The sequence below is a fragment of the Nicotiana tomentosiformis genome, chromosome 10 (genome assembly GCF_000390325.3).
Source record: "Nicotiana tomentosiformis chromosome 10, ASM39032v3, whole genome shotgun sequence".
Classification (NCBI taxonomy): domain Eukaryota; kingdom Viridiplantae; phylum Streptophyta; class Magnoliopsida; order Solanales; family Solanaceae; genus Nicotiana; species Nicotiana tomentosiformis.
Window position 1 is genome coordinate 5,601,532 of NC_090821.1, and position 16,056 is coordinate 5,617,587.

Consider the following 16,056-nt stretch of genomic DNA (forward strand, 5'->3'; position numbering starts at 1 on the left):
GAAAAAATGGTTAAGGTGTGCGGCTGGTTTCCCTTTTTTGGAGATCTCCTGAAGGATGTACTCGTCTCTCTTTTCTCTGTTTTTTGTGTGTATCTCTTGTGGCTGAAGTGGGGGAATTAGCTTAGGGTTTTTGGGTGTTAATTTGGTTTTTATATGGTAGTGGGGAGTGAATATTGGCCCTTGGATGAAAGTAGATTAATGGCTATAATTAAGGGAGGATTTTGATGGGTGAGAAAAGGATTTGGGCTAAAAGAGATTGTGAAAAATGGACATTTGTCTTACTGGGCCACTAAAATTCGAAAATGAGCTCCCAATTGGCCCAAATTCAATTCTTTCTCATTGAATAAAAATAAAAATAAAAATACTATCAAAATATACTAATTAATCTTAGTTAATAAGAATACATTATTAAGGTGAACTATATATTAAAATAAAAATATTTTTGGTATTTTTTTTATTAATGTTATAAATATTATAAAATACTAATAAGCTAAAAAAATGTTATAGAACTATTTTTGTATTTTCAAACTTATGTTTTAAAATTAAAACTAAAAGTTGACTGAAATCCTATTAAAAATGAAAATAAACAAATATTTTTAAAATACTATTTTTAAAAGTTGCGCGGGTCAAAAATTACGTGCTTACAGCTGCCCATCTTGAGTTCCTAATTGTTCTTAATGTTTATTGTGTGTGGAACTACTCTTTATTAAAGCGTGAGGGCGCTGAATTCATGAAGGAAATGTAATACTTGACCTCTGTATTAGAGTAAGTGAGCGGGTTATAAATAATGCGTGGTGCTTTTAAGTCAAATCTTGAGGTTAAGATGATACGATATTGTACTTAATCTGTTTTAAAGAGTCTTCGTGTGATGAGTCATGAGAGTTGTTGAAAAATATCGTATTTTAGATGAAGTGTAGTTTGATTGCTCGAGGACGAGCAATGGTTTAAGTGTGGGGTATTGATGGTATGCTATAATTGCGTATTTTGGCCATTAATTACACTCTAATTCGATGCGCTTTACTAGTGTATGAGCTTTAAATGGTATTATTTTGCACTAAGTGTGTGTTTTATGCGTTGTAGGAGCGATTCCGAGTTACGATGAGGTTGTGGAGCTAATTCGAGCTATTTTGGAGCTTTGAAGTCTGAGTAAAAGCCCAATGATTAAGTTGAGATCGTGTTCGGGGATCAACAGACAATAGTGCACTTAACGGGAGAAACGAAGAGCGAGCAAAAGGCTCACCTAGGTGCACGGTCGCGCATGAGACCCCTCCAGCGCGCAAATGAAGCAGTACACGGCCAGAAGTGCGTGGCCATATGCGCGATCATAGGCCCAGGTGCGCGGCTGTGCACGTCCAGTTCCAGAAACTTTTCCCAAGCCTATTTTTATAATTTCGGAGGCGACTCCTTTTGACCTATATGAAGCCCAGCTCGTCTAAAAACAGGGTATGGGGGATTTTTAGAGGAACGTTTGGGAGAGAAGAAGGAAGGAAGCAACAAAGACGCAAAAGACTTGATCCAATTCATTCAATACGGAAGTTTGTTTAATTTTGGGAATTGTAATGTCTTCTTGTTCTTCTAATACTCTTGTGATGAATAACTTCTCTACTATGGAGTAATATTTCTTAGGGTTATTGACGGATGTCGTGATTTAACTATTGTTTTCGGTTTTACTCTCTGTTAATTGCACGAATTCATTGAATGCGTTATTAATTAAATTGCAAGGCTAATTGTAATTTTACTTTAATCGAAAGAGAAGTGTTGCTGCAATTTGCATTGTGCCATATTGTTTGGGTTGAGTTTACACCTCTTATAGGTAATCGAAAGAGTTTAGAGAGTTATCAATTAACCCAGTTTAGAAGAATAGTCGAGAGGCGTTCTTCGAAAGATCATTCATTCACTGTATTTGTGCATATGTTCATAGGACATGTTATTAGGTTGATTAAGGGCACTCTCATTCATTCGGAAGAAGAATTTGAATCCCTAAGGTAGCCTAATCATCTGTTGAAATCAAAGGAGGCAATATAAGTTAAGAGTGAACTTAACACAAAGTTACCCGAAATAATAGTTGATCACATATCTTGTCACAACCCTTACTTCTCATCTTGATATTCAATTGTTGCTACTTAGTCATTAGATTGCCATTAGTTTCTTACAATCAATAATCTTAGTTTTATTAGTAGTCGATAATAACATAAATCAAAGATTTATTATCCTGGATAGTGTTGAGCTAAAGATTTATTAGAACATTGTTTAACCCAATCCACGTGGAGATGATTTAATACTATACTATCTTTGACTAGCGAGCCTAAGTTTTATACACCTATTTTGCACTCGTCATAGGGTTTGAGGAAGGACCCTACCCCAAGAGGGTGTAATATAGGCAGCCTACCCTATATATTACAAAAGTACTCAAGAGCAGAAAAAAATTGGGTATCTTCGTGCATATGGCCTCAAGAAAAAGCATTTACGAATATTTTAGTGATAGACCAACGAAGGTATAACTCATAAAGCAAGTAGAAACAACTAAAAAAAGAAGCTAACGAGTGTGTGTAAGCTCCACTTATATGCTGATGTTTTAACTGTCTATACTTGCTTTATGAGTTCTACCTTGTCGGTCTACCATTAAAATCTTTGCTAATGCTTTTTTTTGGAGTTAGATGCACAGAGATATCCATTTTTTCGCACCAAATACTTTTGTAAATATATCATCATCTTCTAAAGAAATTTCTCCTTTTAGCTGTTTCTAAATTGGTCAAATTGCAAATCATTTAAAAGTACATGCATTTGTATATTCTATAACAAGATAAAGAGGATATCTCAAATCTGTACTTCAAATGCTTCATTAAGCTCTCCCTTTGACATCCAGGGCACAGGGAATGTCTTCGCAGTGAAGTTCAAAACATGTAGCTATTGTTTTTTCAAATTAGAAAGGATGTGGTTATGATATTGCCAAATTTAAGAGGTACGAGATATGTAGTTGCAATTTCTTTTTTGGTAATGAACATATTTATTAAACAAAACTATTTAAGAGTTATTACATAGGGACACTAGCCTGGACAATATATAGTATTTAAAACCAGGAACAAAATTAGGTGGCACATGATAGAGCATTAAGCTTTCAAAAGTATCTAGAGTTTTTTAATTTTTGCCAACTCCATTTGCTTCTCTAAACACATTCTTTGGCGGTATTTTAACTTGGTGACTTGGCATTATTGTAGAATATATAGACACTTAAGTGAATGAAGATTTAAAATCCGTTCATGTTTTCTGCTCGACATTGTTTGGTTCATAAGCTAGTTATACACAAGTTGTAATACATATATCGTTATAGCACAATCTTAGTTGAAACAGTTATACGTGTCAATTGAACGATTTCACTAGTAAAATACTTTCTTCAACATGCGCAAATAGAGATACCAGTTTTAATGATGGCACCGATCATTCATATAGTTTCATCTCTATCCTAAATAGTTTAATGGTCAAGAATCAAGATGTCACAACTTGAACCTAGTTAATATCATTAGTTAAATCTGAGTAGTTTTTCTAATATACCACTTTTAGTTACGTTTCCTTCTTCTCGTTAACTCAATATATATCAATTAAATTAATCATCTATATATACCTCAAAATCTCAAACTAATCGACGTTAGTTTTATGAATTCTCTATTGATTCATTCTCCTCTATACTCCAATCATTCAGTTTATATTGTATAGTTTATCTTTTATTGCAATCACTGCCCAATTTAACACTAACATATAGTTTATGTTGATTGTCAACTATAACAAAAATATTTTAGTGAAGTAAGAACAAAATCACCTTTGTTTTAAAAGGCGTTTCTGGGGCGAGCCCCGGGGCGATGGTCTTGAGACTTACGCCCCGCAATTTGGGGCGTACGCCGGAGCGTTCGGGGCGTACGCCCGGGCGTTCGGAGCGTACGCCCGGGAGTTCGGGGCGCATTTTTTTAGTAAGGAGTAAGCCCCAATTTAAAAATTAGTTTGGTAATTACTCAAAAGGTTTAAAAAGGAACTCAAAAGTATTAAATTTAAAAGTAAAGATCTTTTTTATTGATTTAAGCCCTAATTCATGATTTTTTTAATTTTTTTATCTTGTCTACTAGTCTGCTAATATCTCCCAAAAGCAACGAATATTTAATTTTTTTTTTACAAATAGAAAGAGAACTACATTTTTCTTCATAAGCAGCAAATTCAAAGTTCGAATTGCAGGTTAATCATCTTTTTTGTTCCTCCATATAGAAAACTTTATTCTTTTAGACTCAAATTACTTGTGCTTGTAAGTAACGTATAATAGATTGTTTTGATTAATTTTGTGTTGGGATGGAGCACACATATATATAGTTTTCTTCAATTTTTATACAATTTTACCTGCTTATAAATATTAACTGTCATTATATTATTTTATAAAATATTAAAAATTAAATAACTATGGGACTTACGCCCCGCTGACGCATATGTAAAACGCCCCGTCTTACACCCACGCCTTTTAAAACACTGAAAATCACTAATTATGTGAAGTTTAAATAGGGCGAGCTCCGTATCTATTATTCAACTGCTCCTTCCATCCCTATTTGTGTGATGCCATTTAATTTTTAAGTAAAAAAAACTTTAAAAACTTACGTCCAAAATAAGTTATAAGTATATACTTGTGTAACTATGTATTACTTCATTAAGGTAAAATAATTTTTTTAAAAGTTAATTATTATTAAATAAAATAATATTTTTTGAGACAAATAAAAAAGGAAAGTCTACCATATAAATTAATACAGAAATAGCAATTTATTTAACTCTATTTTACATCACGCAAAAGAAAAATAAGAGGGGGAGAAGAGAACTGACACGAGAAAATGGATTAAATAGTACGAAGGAGCAAAGCATATCCCATTTCTCGTCAGTCGTCACCAACAAAGAGTAGAAACAGAGAAATTTCTGCGCTCGTCGGGCAGCTATTAAGATCCAATCGTATCTTCGCTCCTCCAAAAATTCACTCTCTTCACGTCTCTACTGTCAGTACAGGTTAGGATCGTCTTTTTTTCCGCCTTCTCTCCTTTTATCTAACCCCAATTTTATTTATCTTTAGTCTTTGTTATCTGTATTGCAAAATCCCTAATTTGAACACACACACACACACACACTCTGAAGATTCCGTAATTTGCCTTAAAGAATAAATTATTTAGTGTTCGAATGAATTAGAGTACTTGAATAGAGTGGAGTGAATACAAAAGATTCATAGAGTTGACCCCCAACTGAATAGGGATTGGGGCATAATTAATTTTTGTTAATTTTTTTCATTATATTGATTATGTTTCTATTGTCTGATCGGGCCGTCTCAGAATTGATTTTAGTTGATGCTGTATATGAGTTTTTGTTTGCTTGAAGCTTTCACTGTGTATAATGTTAAGGTGAAGAAAATTTTGGGGGGGGGGGGGGGGGGTTGAGTACTCTATAAAAATGGGTAACTGATATATGCATTGTGCTCCAGCTTGTTTGGTTTGTTCAAATGTTTCAATTCCTCCTGAGCAAAGGAGCTTGATTTTAGGGGTACTAACTTCGCTTTTAAAAGATTTTTCAAAAGAATTTATGGAGCGAGGGGCGGGGCTGTGTATTGTGTGGGGGAAGGCGGGGGGGCGGGGGGGCGGGGGGGCGGGCAAGGCTTTGCTGAGATTTGAACACTGCCCCTAAGTTTTGGTAGTGTGGAGACTGTCGTTTTAGGTTACTAAGTGGGCACTCAAATGTATTTGTATCTGAGATTGCAAATTGCTTCATTTTCTTGACTTCTGTTTCAACATTAGTCACATGGAAAGTGAATGTGCTCTAAACCTCAAGTTGCTCGATATTTTAGCTCCAGTTCAATCAACTACGACTGTATCTATAACTAGGTTGGCTATATGAATCCTCTACATCCATTCTGCTTTATTTAGGTCCATTTTCTTTCCAACACAAATGAAGTGGAAATTTAGTCTTCTTGGTGGAGTTTATAACTTGCAAACGGTTGAATGTGCGGATTGTCATTTTTTGTATAATGAGTGCCCATGACAGTGTGCAGTATACGCCTTCAGCTTTATTGTAACTTCCTATAAGTTCTTTTGTTTGCAGTAATAGAATTAAGATTCCTAACTTTTTTGTTTCCTTTGGCAGTTAGTCCACTATGCTTGATTATGTATTTCTAGTTGTTTGTAAGATGATGTTTTGCCCTCGCTGATCTCATCCCATTGTTATATGCATTTCAAGGATCGTCAAAATTGAATTTTTATGGAGGGTGTTGGAGATGGTGGTGCATCAGCAGCTGCAGCGTTGAACCAACGAAGGCTTGAGCTTTCAAAACTTTTCCAGTATTACTTAGATAAAACCACTCCTCATGCACTCTATAGGTGGATTGGAACCGTTGGCCTAGCATTCCTTTATGCTCTTCGGGTTTATTATGTTCAAGGATTCTACATTGTTACATATGGTTTGGGTATCTACATACTCAATCTGCTGATTGGTTTCCTATCGCCTCTTGTTGATCCTGAGCTGGAACCTTCTGATGGAGCTATGTTGCCAACTAAAGGTTCAGATGAGTTCAAGCCTTTCATTCGTCGCCTTCCGGAGTTCAAGTTCTGGTAATAGTTTCTTGCTGTATGTATGTGATTTCTTTTTAAATGGAGAAAAAGTTGTCATATTTTTTCTGTATTCTTCTTTTGAATTGATGGTTTGGAATATTCTATAATCAGAATTTGCTCAGTTTGCTTTGTCTGCTGTTTCAATTGGTCTTCCTTTTCCTGATAAATTAGGAGTAGTAAATATGCGCATTAGAAATTTCTGTCATGTGTGTTTTGACATTTAGAAACTTTTGAGTTGGTATGTCTTGTGTAAAGGTAACAGATTTCATTGTTTATTTTCATTTCCATTGGAATGTAGCATGGCCATATATTCAGGTGTTTTTTATTGTTATAGTGTTACCTGGTATAAGTCAATATGAACTTGTATCAGTTAGGTGACCGTATGGTTCTTGGTGTTTGATTCCATCCTATTGTCCATCTTTTTTGGTATGATAGGGGTTGTCTGATAACCTTATTTAACACTTTACACTGAACGTGTTAAGTAATTTGACATCAGAAGGTGTCTGATTAAAGAAAAAAGAAAATGGAGTAATATATTATGTTGCGTTTAAGTACTTCATTAATTTAAGTGAAAAATGTCGATCTATTACAAATCAATTAAGTAAAGCAATCACAAGATTGAAGCAACAATAGTATTTTTAAATTTTTTTTTATTTACTGTATAACCTTTTTGTTTCTTTAATTTTATTTTGTTTTATAAATCCCTAGAAAATTCTGAGGATTGGAATACTCTAAGACCAAAGCTCTAACACCAACTGATAGCATAGGCGAAAACATATGCAATATCTAATTATAAATTCTAGGGCTTGCAATTGAAACTAATTGACAAATAAAGAATACTGCAAATTAAGGCAAATAAAGATATTTGTTGAATGAAACTAACATGATAATCGGCATAGAGACCGTAAGCCATTCAACCCCACAATCCCATGTAAAAAAACGAAGAATGTTGGAATTAGAATAGTAAACAAATCAAGTTTATTAAAACAAGAAGAAATCTTAATAAGAAATTAAATTACCTTGGGAAAATCAAGAGTTCAATCAAGAACGAAGGAAGTGTTTTCTTTTCTTAGTAATGGCAAAATAATCATCAAAAGTTATGAAAAATGAGTCTAAGAGTTATATTTATACTAGGGCTAAAATCGAAAAAAGACCAAAAAGACCATGAAATAAAACTTCTAGATTGACGTTGAGCTACCGTGAGCGCCTACTCGGTGACCATGTGACCGAACGAACTCGATTAATCAACTTCTTTTCTTGCTCTTTTTTCATCCTTTTGAAGCTTTATTATTTCGATGTAGCTCAGTCAACTTCTCTTGAAGCTATTTAGGAGGCGACCTTGTCATAGGACATTGAGATAACTTCCTAGCAACTTCTGCACTTGCTTGTGGGCTTCCTAGGATGCTGTCACGGGGGTTACATATAGGGATTCAAGGTAGGCAATGCCGAAGAGGATGTTTGACCATATTGTATTTATTGTTAGCTTGTGACAACTTCAATTTTGTTTTTCTGTAGATTAGACAGCCCCGGATGTAGTGGGAGTTTAGTGCATCGGGCTGCATTTTTACATGTTTTGGTGGGTAAACCCCCCCCCCCCCCCCCCTAATTATTTGATAGTAGGGATAACTGGTTAAACAATTGTGGTTGAGCCATACAACAATGTCGTATATACTTTTGACACCGTTGTGTGCTAGGGGGTGCTTTGACTTATTATAAAAAAAGGTACTTAGGCAATATCTGCACTTCAAAGATCCTTGACACAGTTGAACCAGAGATCCATCTGCCTTTTGCGTACGAGGACCTCAAAGAAAAAGATGTCCAATTTTCTTCTGCTAAAGTGGACTGACTATGAGCTTTGCTTTTGTTTCCCATAAGATATGGGCTCTTTAGGAAGCAGAAGGGAATTGGTTTTAGAATCCCCTTTTATAGATTGTGAATGTATTATGGACTTATTAGGGGAACATGTATTAAGCTCATGATAGCCTTGGACTCTTCGATTTCCTTTTTGTACCTTATGCTATAATCTTTTGTTGTTACTTCTTTGTGGTGCTGCTTCACAAAGTCTTCAGTCACCTTTCCAGAATCAACAAGTTGGGTTGTTTCTTCTATAATTTCCTCAATGCTCCACCTTGTTAGATAACAAGTTGGGTTATTGTTTCTTCTATAGTTTTCTGAAATCATCACGTATCTCTTCCTTTTCTTTTTCAACATCAGCCTCCCGTTGCAGTTGTCAGTCAACTATAGACTACATGAACAATAAGCTAAAGGGAAATTATGGGCCACCCTTGGAAAAGAAAAACGTTAGCTAAAGCTTTCACCATTTATTTTCGTTTGTGCATGCTTTAGAAAAACGTTAGCTAAAGCTTCCAATTATGGTTTTTGCATAATGTGGATCTACACCTTTTAGTGGGATGATGCTGTGCACATGAACAACAGGAATCGAAAGGAGGAGAATTATTTCTCAACTTCCGTGGATCCTATTTGTCCTTTCCTGATATTTTCTGTGTTAGGGGTGGGGAATGATGAACTTGGCAAGAAGAAGATCAAATTTCTAATCTCCAGATTACTATATATTTATTGGTTTTGTCTCCTTTCATAGGATAAACATATAGGAATATAGTTTATCTTTCAATATTTAAATGTTAGAGAGCTCACTCAGGCTTTTCGCTTTTAGGAATTCTATTTTTTAACAAGATGGAGTAGTATTTTGGTGCTTTTGCCACTTGATGGGAATTACTGTTCTGCGTTTTACATTCTGTAGTGGAGATAGCATGGGTTCTGATGCATCTATTTCAGGCTGTTTACTACTACTTTTTTTTTTTAACTTCGAGTGTTAATGTCTACTCTCTTTTTCTGTTTTCTTCAGGTATGCCATAACGAAGGCTTTCTGTGTGGCATTTGTCATGACTTTCTTCTCCCTATTTGATGTTCCTGTATTCTGGCCTATACTGTTGTGCTATTGGGTTGTCCTTTTCGTCCTTACAATGAGGCGGCAAATTACGCACATGATCAGATACAAATACATCCCATTCAACCTTGGAAAGCAGGTGAACTCAGTAGCAAATGAGTTCTTTTTGTGTATTTTTCCAAATAGTGTTCTTGCTGTCAATGTTACTAGTCTCATTTGGTGAGAGTATATATAAAGACTCCTTTTTGTTATTGTAACAGAAGTACTCAGGGAGAAGGCCATCAGGAAGTGGCAGCAGCACAAGGGAGTAAACTGATTGTGTTTTAGACCAAATGGAGGAAAGAGGAGAAAGTCGAAAGCGCAAAGAAAAGAAAAGAAAAAATAGATGGAGTTGCTACATATTTTTTTAGTTAAATGGGATTTGTACTTGCATAAACTCTAACCTGAATACGGAGTCTGAAAATTTAGTTCCTTAGTGACCTTCCATTGTTAAATTTCCAGCTTTGCGTTCATCTTTGCTGACAACAAGAAGAAGAAGCCCAGTTATCATCTTTGCTGAAATTTTTCTAATTTTGGGACACGTATAAAACGAATGTTCTACTCTGGTTGCAAATTGCAACAGAAGACAGGAAAAAAATGGCAAAGGATCTCTTTTGCATTAGTTTAATTATCCCCACACATAAAACTATGTATATAAACACGGGCATGAAAAAACTAGGCAATCAGCCCGTAAAGCAGTAATATTTTGCAATCATATATTGTCTTCCTGTTTCTCAATAGTCAATTTGTCTAGTATCGTAGTTCTTATTTTTTTTTTCTTCCCTAAATTAAATCATCTCTTCTAATTTAATATTATTACAAGCACCTTTCATTTAATTGAAAAATAGAACAAAGTCAGCATGTATAATACAAAAAAGTGGACATAATCACAAATTCGTGTTGCATGACCCAGAAACGCCATAAAATGAACCCGAAAGTCATAGCGAAGCGATGAGTATTGGTCACTATGCCGTTTCCTATGGATCTACAAAAATTCAGGCCAATCAGAGAGTCCGTCAAAAAATTTCTACAAAATTAGCATGTACTAATAAACACGAAAAAATGGATATAATTATAAATTCGTGTTGTATGACCCTAAACATAAAAATTAAACCCAAAAATCATGGCGAAACGATGAGTATTGGTCACTTGACCTCCTATGGACCTACGAAATTTCAGACCAATCGGAGTCCGTCAAAAAAATTCTACAAAATCTACATGTACTGATGAGCACGAAAAAGTGGATATAGTTGTAGGCATGCAAAATTTATTGAATTTCCATCCATGTGCCATCATGCTCGCCATTTTAAAGGTCCCGGGTCGAATGAAATCGCCATCTTGAGAGGGAGATACAAATTCACACAACCAACAAGATAAAACGCCGCCAGATACGTGCTTTCTCTCTTTTCATGTCGAACCCCAAGCTTGGCAAACATCGTCTCATTCGCGCTAGACCATGCAACTACTTCTGGTATCGCTCCAGTGGGATTGTGCGTTGACTTCAAACGGATAGAATTTTTCTCCCTCCTTGCTGGAGAGCAGGTTTATTGTCACGACCCCATTTTTTCCCTCTGTAGGATATCGTGATGGCACCTAGTCTCTAAGACTAGTTAAGCCTAACAATTTACGGAATCAATGAATAATAAACTGAACTCCAATCTCAACACATGAAATATAAATATAAAACTGTCATTCAATAATTACAACTCCTAAAACCCGGTGGAAACAAGTCACAAGCTACTAATAAAAATACTAAGTGTCTCTATACATCAAGTCTAAAGAGAATTAGGGAAATAACATAATAAGGATAGAGGGGGACTCCGAGGTATGCGGATGCTGGCAGATATACCTTGAAGTCTCCACGTGCGGTCCAACTCACTAGTATCTGGTCTGGTGGGAAGAACCTGGATCTGCAATAAAAGATGTGCAGAGTGTAGTATGAGTAAACCACAACGGTACCTAGTAAGTGTCAAGCCTAACCTCGGTAAAGTAGTGACGAGGTCAGGTCAGGGCCCTACTAGTTTAAGAGAAAAGTAAGGCAGAAGATATAATAATATTTTTGAAATGACTGAGGATTTAAAAAAAAAAAAGAAGTTTAAGAAAATATCAGCATAGTAAATAGAGGTAAACAACAGGGGCACTCTCGAGGTACCGCCTCGTAATCTCAAATATAAATATGCACGACAGGGGGATCTCCCGAGGTACCGCTTTGTAGTCCTAAAGTAAATATGCAGTACAAGGGGATCTCCCGAGTAAATGCCTCGTAGTCCCAAAGTAAATATGCAGTACAAGGGGATCTCCAGAGTAAACACCTCGTAGTCTCAAAGTAAATATGCAGTACAGGGGGATCTCCTGAGTAACCGCCTCGTAGTCCCAAAGTAAATATGTAGCAGGTAATCGAAGGAAAGCACAAATTTTCAGCAAGAATCTTACAGTTAAAGATTTAATCTAAATCAAGGAAAGCAGGTAATTCAACTAAGCATGTTGCACAAATTGCAAGTAAGAGTCAAGGCACATAGACATGCGATGCTAAGCTAAACATGATCACTATATATGCTAAGGCAACTTAGTTAATATATTTTAAAAGAAGACAATTCAGTTAATGTATTTTTAAAAGATGACAAATCAGCAAGACTCAAAATTTTCCATAATCAGCCCGTGTATGCATTCGTCACCTCGCGTACACAATGCTCATATATCACAAATTGTTACAACATCACCAAATCCTAAGGGAATTTTCCCCACACAAAGTTAGACAAGTCACTTACCTCAAATCTCGCTCAATCAATCGATAAGGATGCCTTTCCCTAGATTTTCAAACTCCGAATGGCCAAAATCTAGCCAAAAGCAATTACATCTCATGAATAAAACTAAAGGAACTAATTTAAATAATAAAACTATGACTGTAGCAAAGAATTGAAGACTCGGACCAAAAAGTCGACCCAGGCCCACGTCTCGGAATCGGGTAAAAGTCACAAATTATGAACATCCATTCGACCACGAGTCCAACCATACCATTTTTACCAAAATCTGACACCAAAGCGCCACTCAAAATCTCAAATTAAACTCTCCAAATCCCTAGCCTCAAACTCTCAATTTTTACCTTAAATATACGCTCACTAGGTGGAAAATCAATGAGGAAACAAGATTATTGATCAAAAATAGGCACAACAGACTTACCTCAAGAAATCCCTCGAAAATGCTCTCAAGAATTGCCAAAACCCGAGCTCAAAATGTCCAATAATGATAAAAATCCCGAGCCCTTGAATTAATAGAGTCTTCCTAGGTTTTCGCTTCTGCGGATCAATTGACCGCATCTGCGGTCCCGCTTTTGCAAAAAATGCACCGCTTCTGCGGTTTTGTCCAGGCTGCCTTACCTCCGTTTCTGCGATTTCCTATCCACTTTTGCGGCTCCAGTGAACCTGCGACCTCCTTGTCCGTATCTGCGGTCTCGCAGATGCAAAATTTTCCTCGCATCTGCGACTTCTGCCCACACTGTTCCAGCATGCTTCTACACCCAAATTCCCGCTTCTGCGGGCTCGCACCTGTGGTCAATCTTGCGCAGGTGCGATTACACTAGAGCTGGTGCCTTCAGCCATTCTCTCAAGTTTAAATTTGATCTGTTAACCATCCAGAATCCACCCGAGGCCCCCGGGACTTCAACTAAACTTACCAACAAGTCCTAAAACATCATACGGACTTAGTCAAACCTTTAAATCACATCAAACAACGCTAAAAATACGAATTGCACATCGATTCAAGCCTAATGAACTTTAAAACTTCAAACTTTTACATCCGATGCCGAAATCTATCAAATCAAGTCTGATTGACCTCAAATTTTGCACATAAGTCATAATTGACATTATGGACCTATTCCAACTTCCAGAATCGGAATCCGACCCCGATATAAAAAATTTCACTCTCGGTCAAATTTCCAAGTTTCGTCAATTGACGCTAAAATAACCTACGGACCTCCAATTCAGCATCCGAACATGCTCCTCAGATCAAAATCACCCTATGGAGCTATTGGAACCGTCGAAACTCCATTCTGGAGTCGTTTTCACATAGTTCTAACTACGGTCAATTCCTACGACTTAAACCTCCATTTTAGGGACTATGTGTCCCATTTCACTCCGAAACCAAAGACAAATCCTCCCGGCTAGTCACAAAACCTAAAAATGAAATAGAGAGAGCAATAAATAAGGGTTCGAGGCTAATACTCTCAAAACGACCGGCCGGGTCGTTACATCCTCCCCTTCTTAAAACATACGTTTGTCCTCGAACGAGTATAGAGACATACCTGAAGTGGTGAAAAGATGAGGAGAACTACTGTGCATATCATGCTCGGTCTCCCAAGTCGCCTCCTCGACCGGATGACCCCTCCACTGCACCTTCACTGACGCGATGTTCTTAGACCTCAACTTTTGAATCTACCTGTCCAAAATGGCCACTTGCTCCTCAACATAAGATAGATCCTTGTCCAACTGGACTGAGCTGAAGTCTAACACATGAGACGGATCGCCGTGATACTTTTAGAGCATGGAAACATGGAATACTGGCTGAACTGCAGAGAGACTATGTGGTAGTGCAAGGCTGTAAGCCACCTCTCCAACCCTTTAAAGGATCTCAAAAGGCCCGATATAACTAGGGCTCAACTTGCCCTTCTTTCCGAACCTCATAACATCCTTTATGGGGGAAACTCGGAGCAAAACCCTCCCCAACCATGAATGCAACGTCGCGAACCTTCCGATCCGCATAACTCTTCTGCCTGGACTGGGCTGTATGAAGTCTATCCTGAATCAATTTAACCTTCTCCAAGGCATCCTGAACCAAGTATGTACCTAGTAGACTAGCCTCGCCTCACCCGGCTCGAACCAACCCACTGGAGACCGACATCGTCTACCATACAAAGCCTCATACGACGCTATCTAAATGCTCGACTGATAACTGTTGTTTTAGGCAAACTCCGCAAGTGGCAAGAACTGATCCCAAGCACCCCCAAAATCAATCACACACGCACGAAGCATATTCTCCAATATCTGAATAGTGCACTCGGACTATCCGTCCGTTTGAGGGTGAAATGCTGTACTCAACTCCACGCGAGTACCGAAATCACGCTGTACGGCTCTCCAGAACCGTGATGTAAACTGCGTACCCGGTCAGAGATGATAGATACCGGTACGCCATGAAGCCTAACAATCTCGCGGATGTAAACCTGAGCCAGTTGTTCCGAAGAGTAAGTAGTAGCCACAAGAATGAAATGAGCTGACTTGGTCAATCTATCCACAATCACCCAAACCACATCGAACTTCCTCTGAGTCCGTGGGAGCCCAACAACAAAATCCATAGTGATCCGCTCCCATTTCCACTCTGAAATCTCCATTTTCTGAAGCAATCCACCCGGTCGCTGATGCTCATGCTTTACCTGCTGACAATTTAGGCAACGAGCTACATATTCTATTATGTCCTTCTTCATCCGCCTCCACCAATAGTGCTGCCTCACATCCTGATACATCTTCGCGACACCTGAATGAATGGAGTACCGCGAACTGTGAGCCTCCTAGAGGATCAACTCACGTAAACCATCTACATTAGGCATACATAGCCTGCCCTGCATCTGTAATACATCATCATCTCCAATAGTGACTTCCTTGGCATCACCGTGCTGAACCGTGTCCTTAAGGACAAGCAGATGGGGGTCATCATATTGACGCTCCCTGATGCGATCATAAAGAGAAGACTAAGAAACCACACAAGCCAAAACTCTGCTCGGCTCGGAAATATCCAATCTGACAAACTGGTTGGCCAAGGCCTGAACATCCAAGGCTAAAGGCCTCTCTGCTACTGGTAGATATGCTAAACTGCCCAAACTCTCCGCCTTGCGACTCAAGGCATAAGCCACCACATTGGCCTTCCCGGGATGATAGAGAATAGTGATTGTCATGACTCAAACTCCCTCCGTATAATGTCGTGACAGCACCTAGTCTCTACGACTAGGTAAGCCTAACAAATCACGGAAAAATAACAAACGAAAGTAAAACTTGGCAACTAACAACAGTGGATAACTGAATAACTAGTAACAATGCCGCTCGGCATGTACGACAACCAATACTCTATAAATACGTAGTCTTCTCAAAACTCGGAACATCATAAGTCATAAGCCACAGAAGGAGACTAGTATCTCTATACACCAGAGACTAACAAAAGAAGTACGAAAGGTAAATGACATAGGAGAGAATAGAGGGGGACTCCGAGGTCTGCAGATGCAGCAGATATACCTTGAAGTCTCCGTACGACAACAAACACTCTCAGCTAATAGCGGGGCTAATAAGAAGTACCTGGATCTGTACATAAAACATGTGCAGAAGAGTAGTATGAGTACACCACAATGGCACCCAATAAGTTCCAAGCCTAACCTCGGTAGAGTAGTGACGAGGTCAGGTCCGGGCCCTACTGAGATATAATAACCAGACATATGATAAAATCAAATGA

At 37.7% G+C, this 16,056-nt stretch overlaps 1 protein-coding gene across 2 annotated transcripts; it reads left to right on the top strand.

Moving 5' to 3' along the window:
- Window positions 1–4,800: 4,800 nt before the first annotated feature.
- On the top strand, window positions 4,801–10,086 carry LOC104093310 (protein RER1B-like). 2 transcript variants are annotated; one of them, XM_009599043.4, is made up of 4 exons: window positions 4,801–5,031; window positions 6,247–6,617; window positions 9,484–9,664; window positions 9,786–10,086. In XM_009599043.4, the coding sequence occupies exons 2-4, from the start codon at window positions 6,268–6,270 to the stop codon at window positions 9,834–9,836; spliced, it is 582 nt and encodes a 193-aa protein (XP_009597338.1). In that variant the 5' UTR covers window positions 4,801–5,031; window positions 6,247–6,267; the 3' UTR covers window positions 9,837–10,086. The 2 variants fall into 2 exon arrangements, with proteins under 2 accessions (XP_009597338.1, XP_018625346.1); XM_018769830.3 differs by having other exon boundaries at window positions 4,840–5,031; window positions 6,154–6,617.
- The last annotated feature ends 5,970 nt before the right edge of the window (window positions 10,087–16,056 follow it).

Bases quoted from the DNA above. Each gene is read 5' to 3' on its own strand.
- LOC104093310 (XM_009599043.4), top strand. From the start codon at position 6,268: ATGGAGGGTGTTGGAGATGGTGGTGCATCAGCAGCTGCAGCGTTGAAC. The intron at 6,618-9,483 runs GTAATAGTTTCT...TGTTTTCTTCAG, and splicing joins CTTCCGGAGTTCAAGTTCTG to GTATGCCATAACGAAGGCTT. The intron at 9,665-9,785 runs GTGAACTCAGTA...TTATTGTAACAG, and splicing joins CATTCAACCTTGGAAAGCAG to AAGTACTCAGGGAGAAGGCC.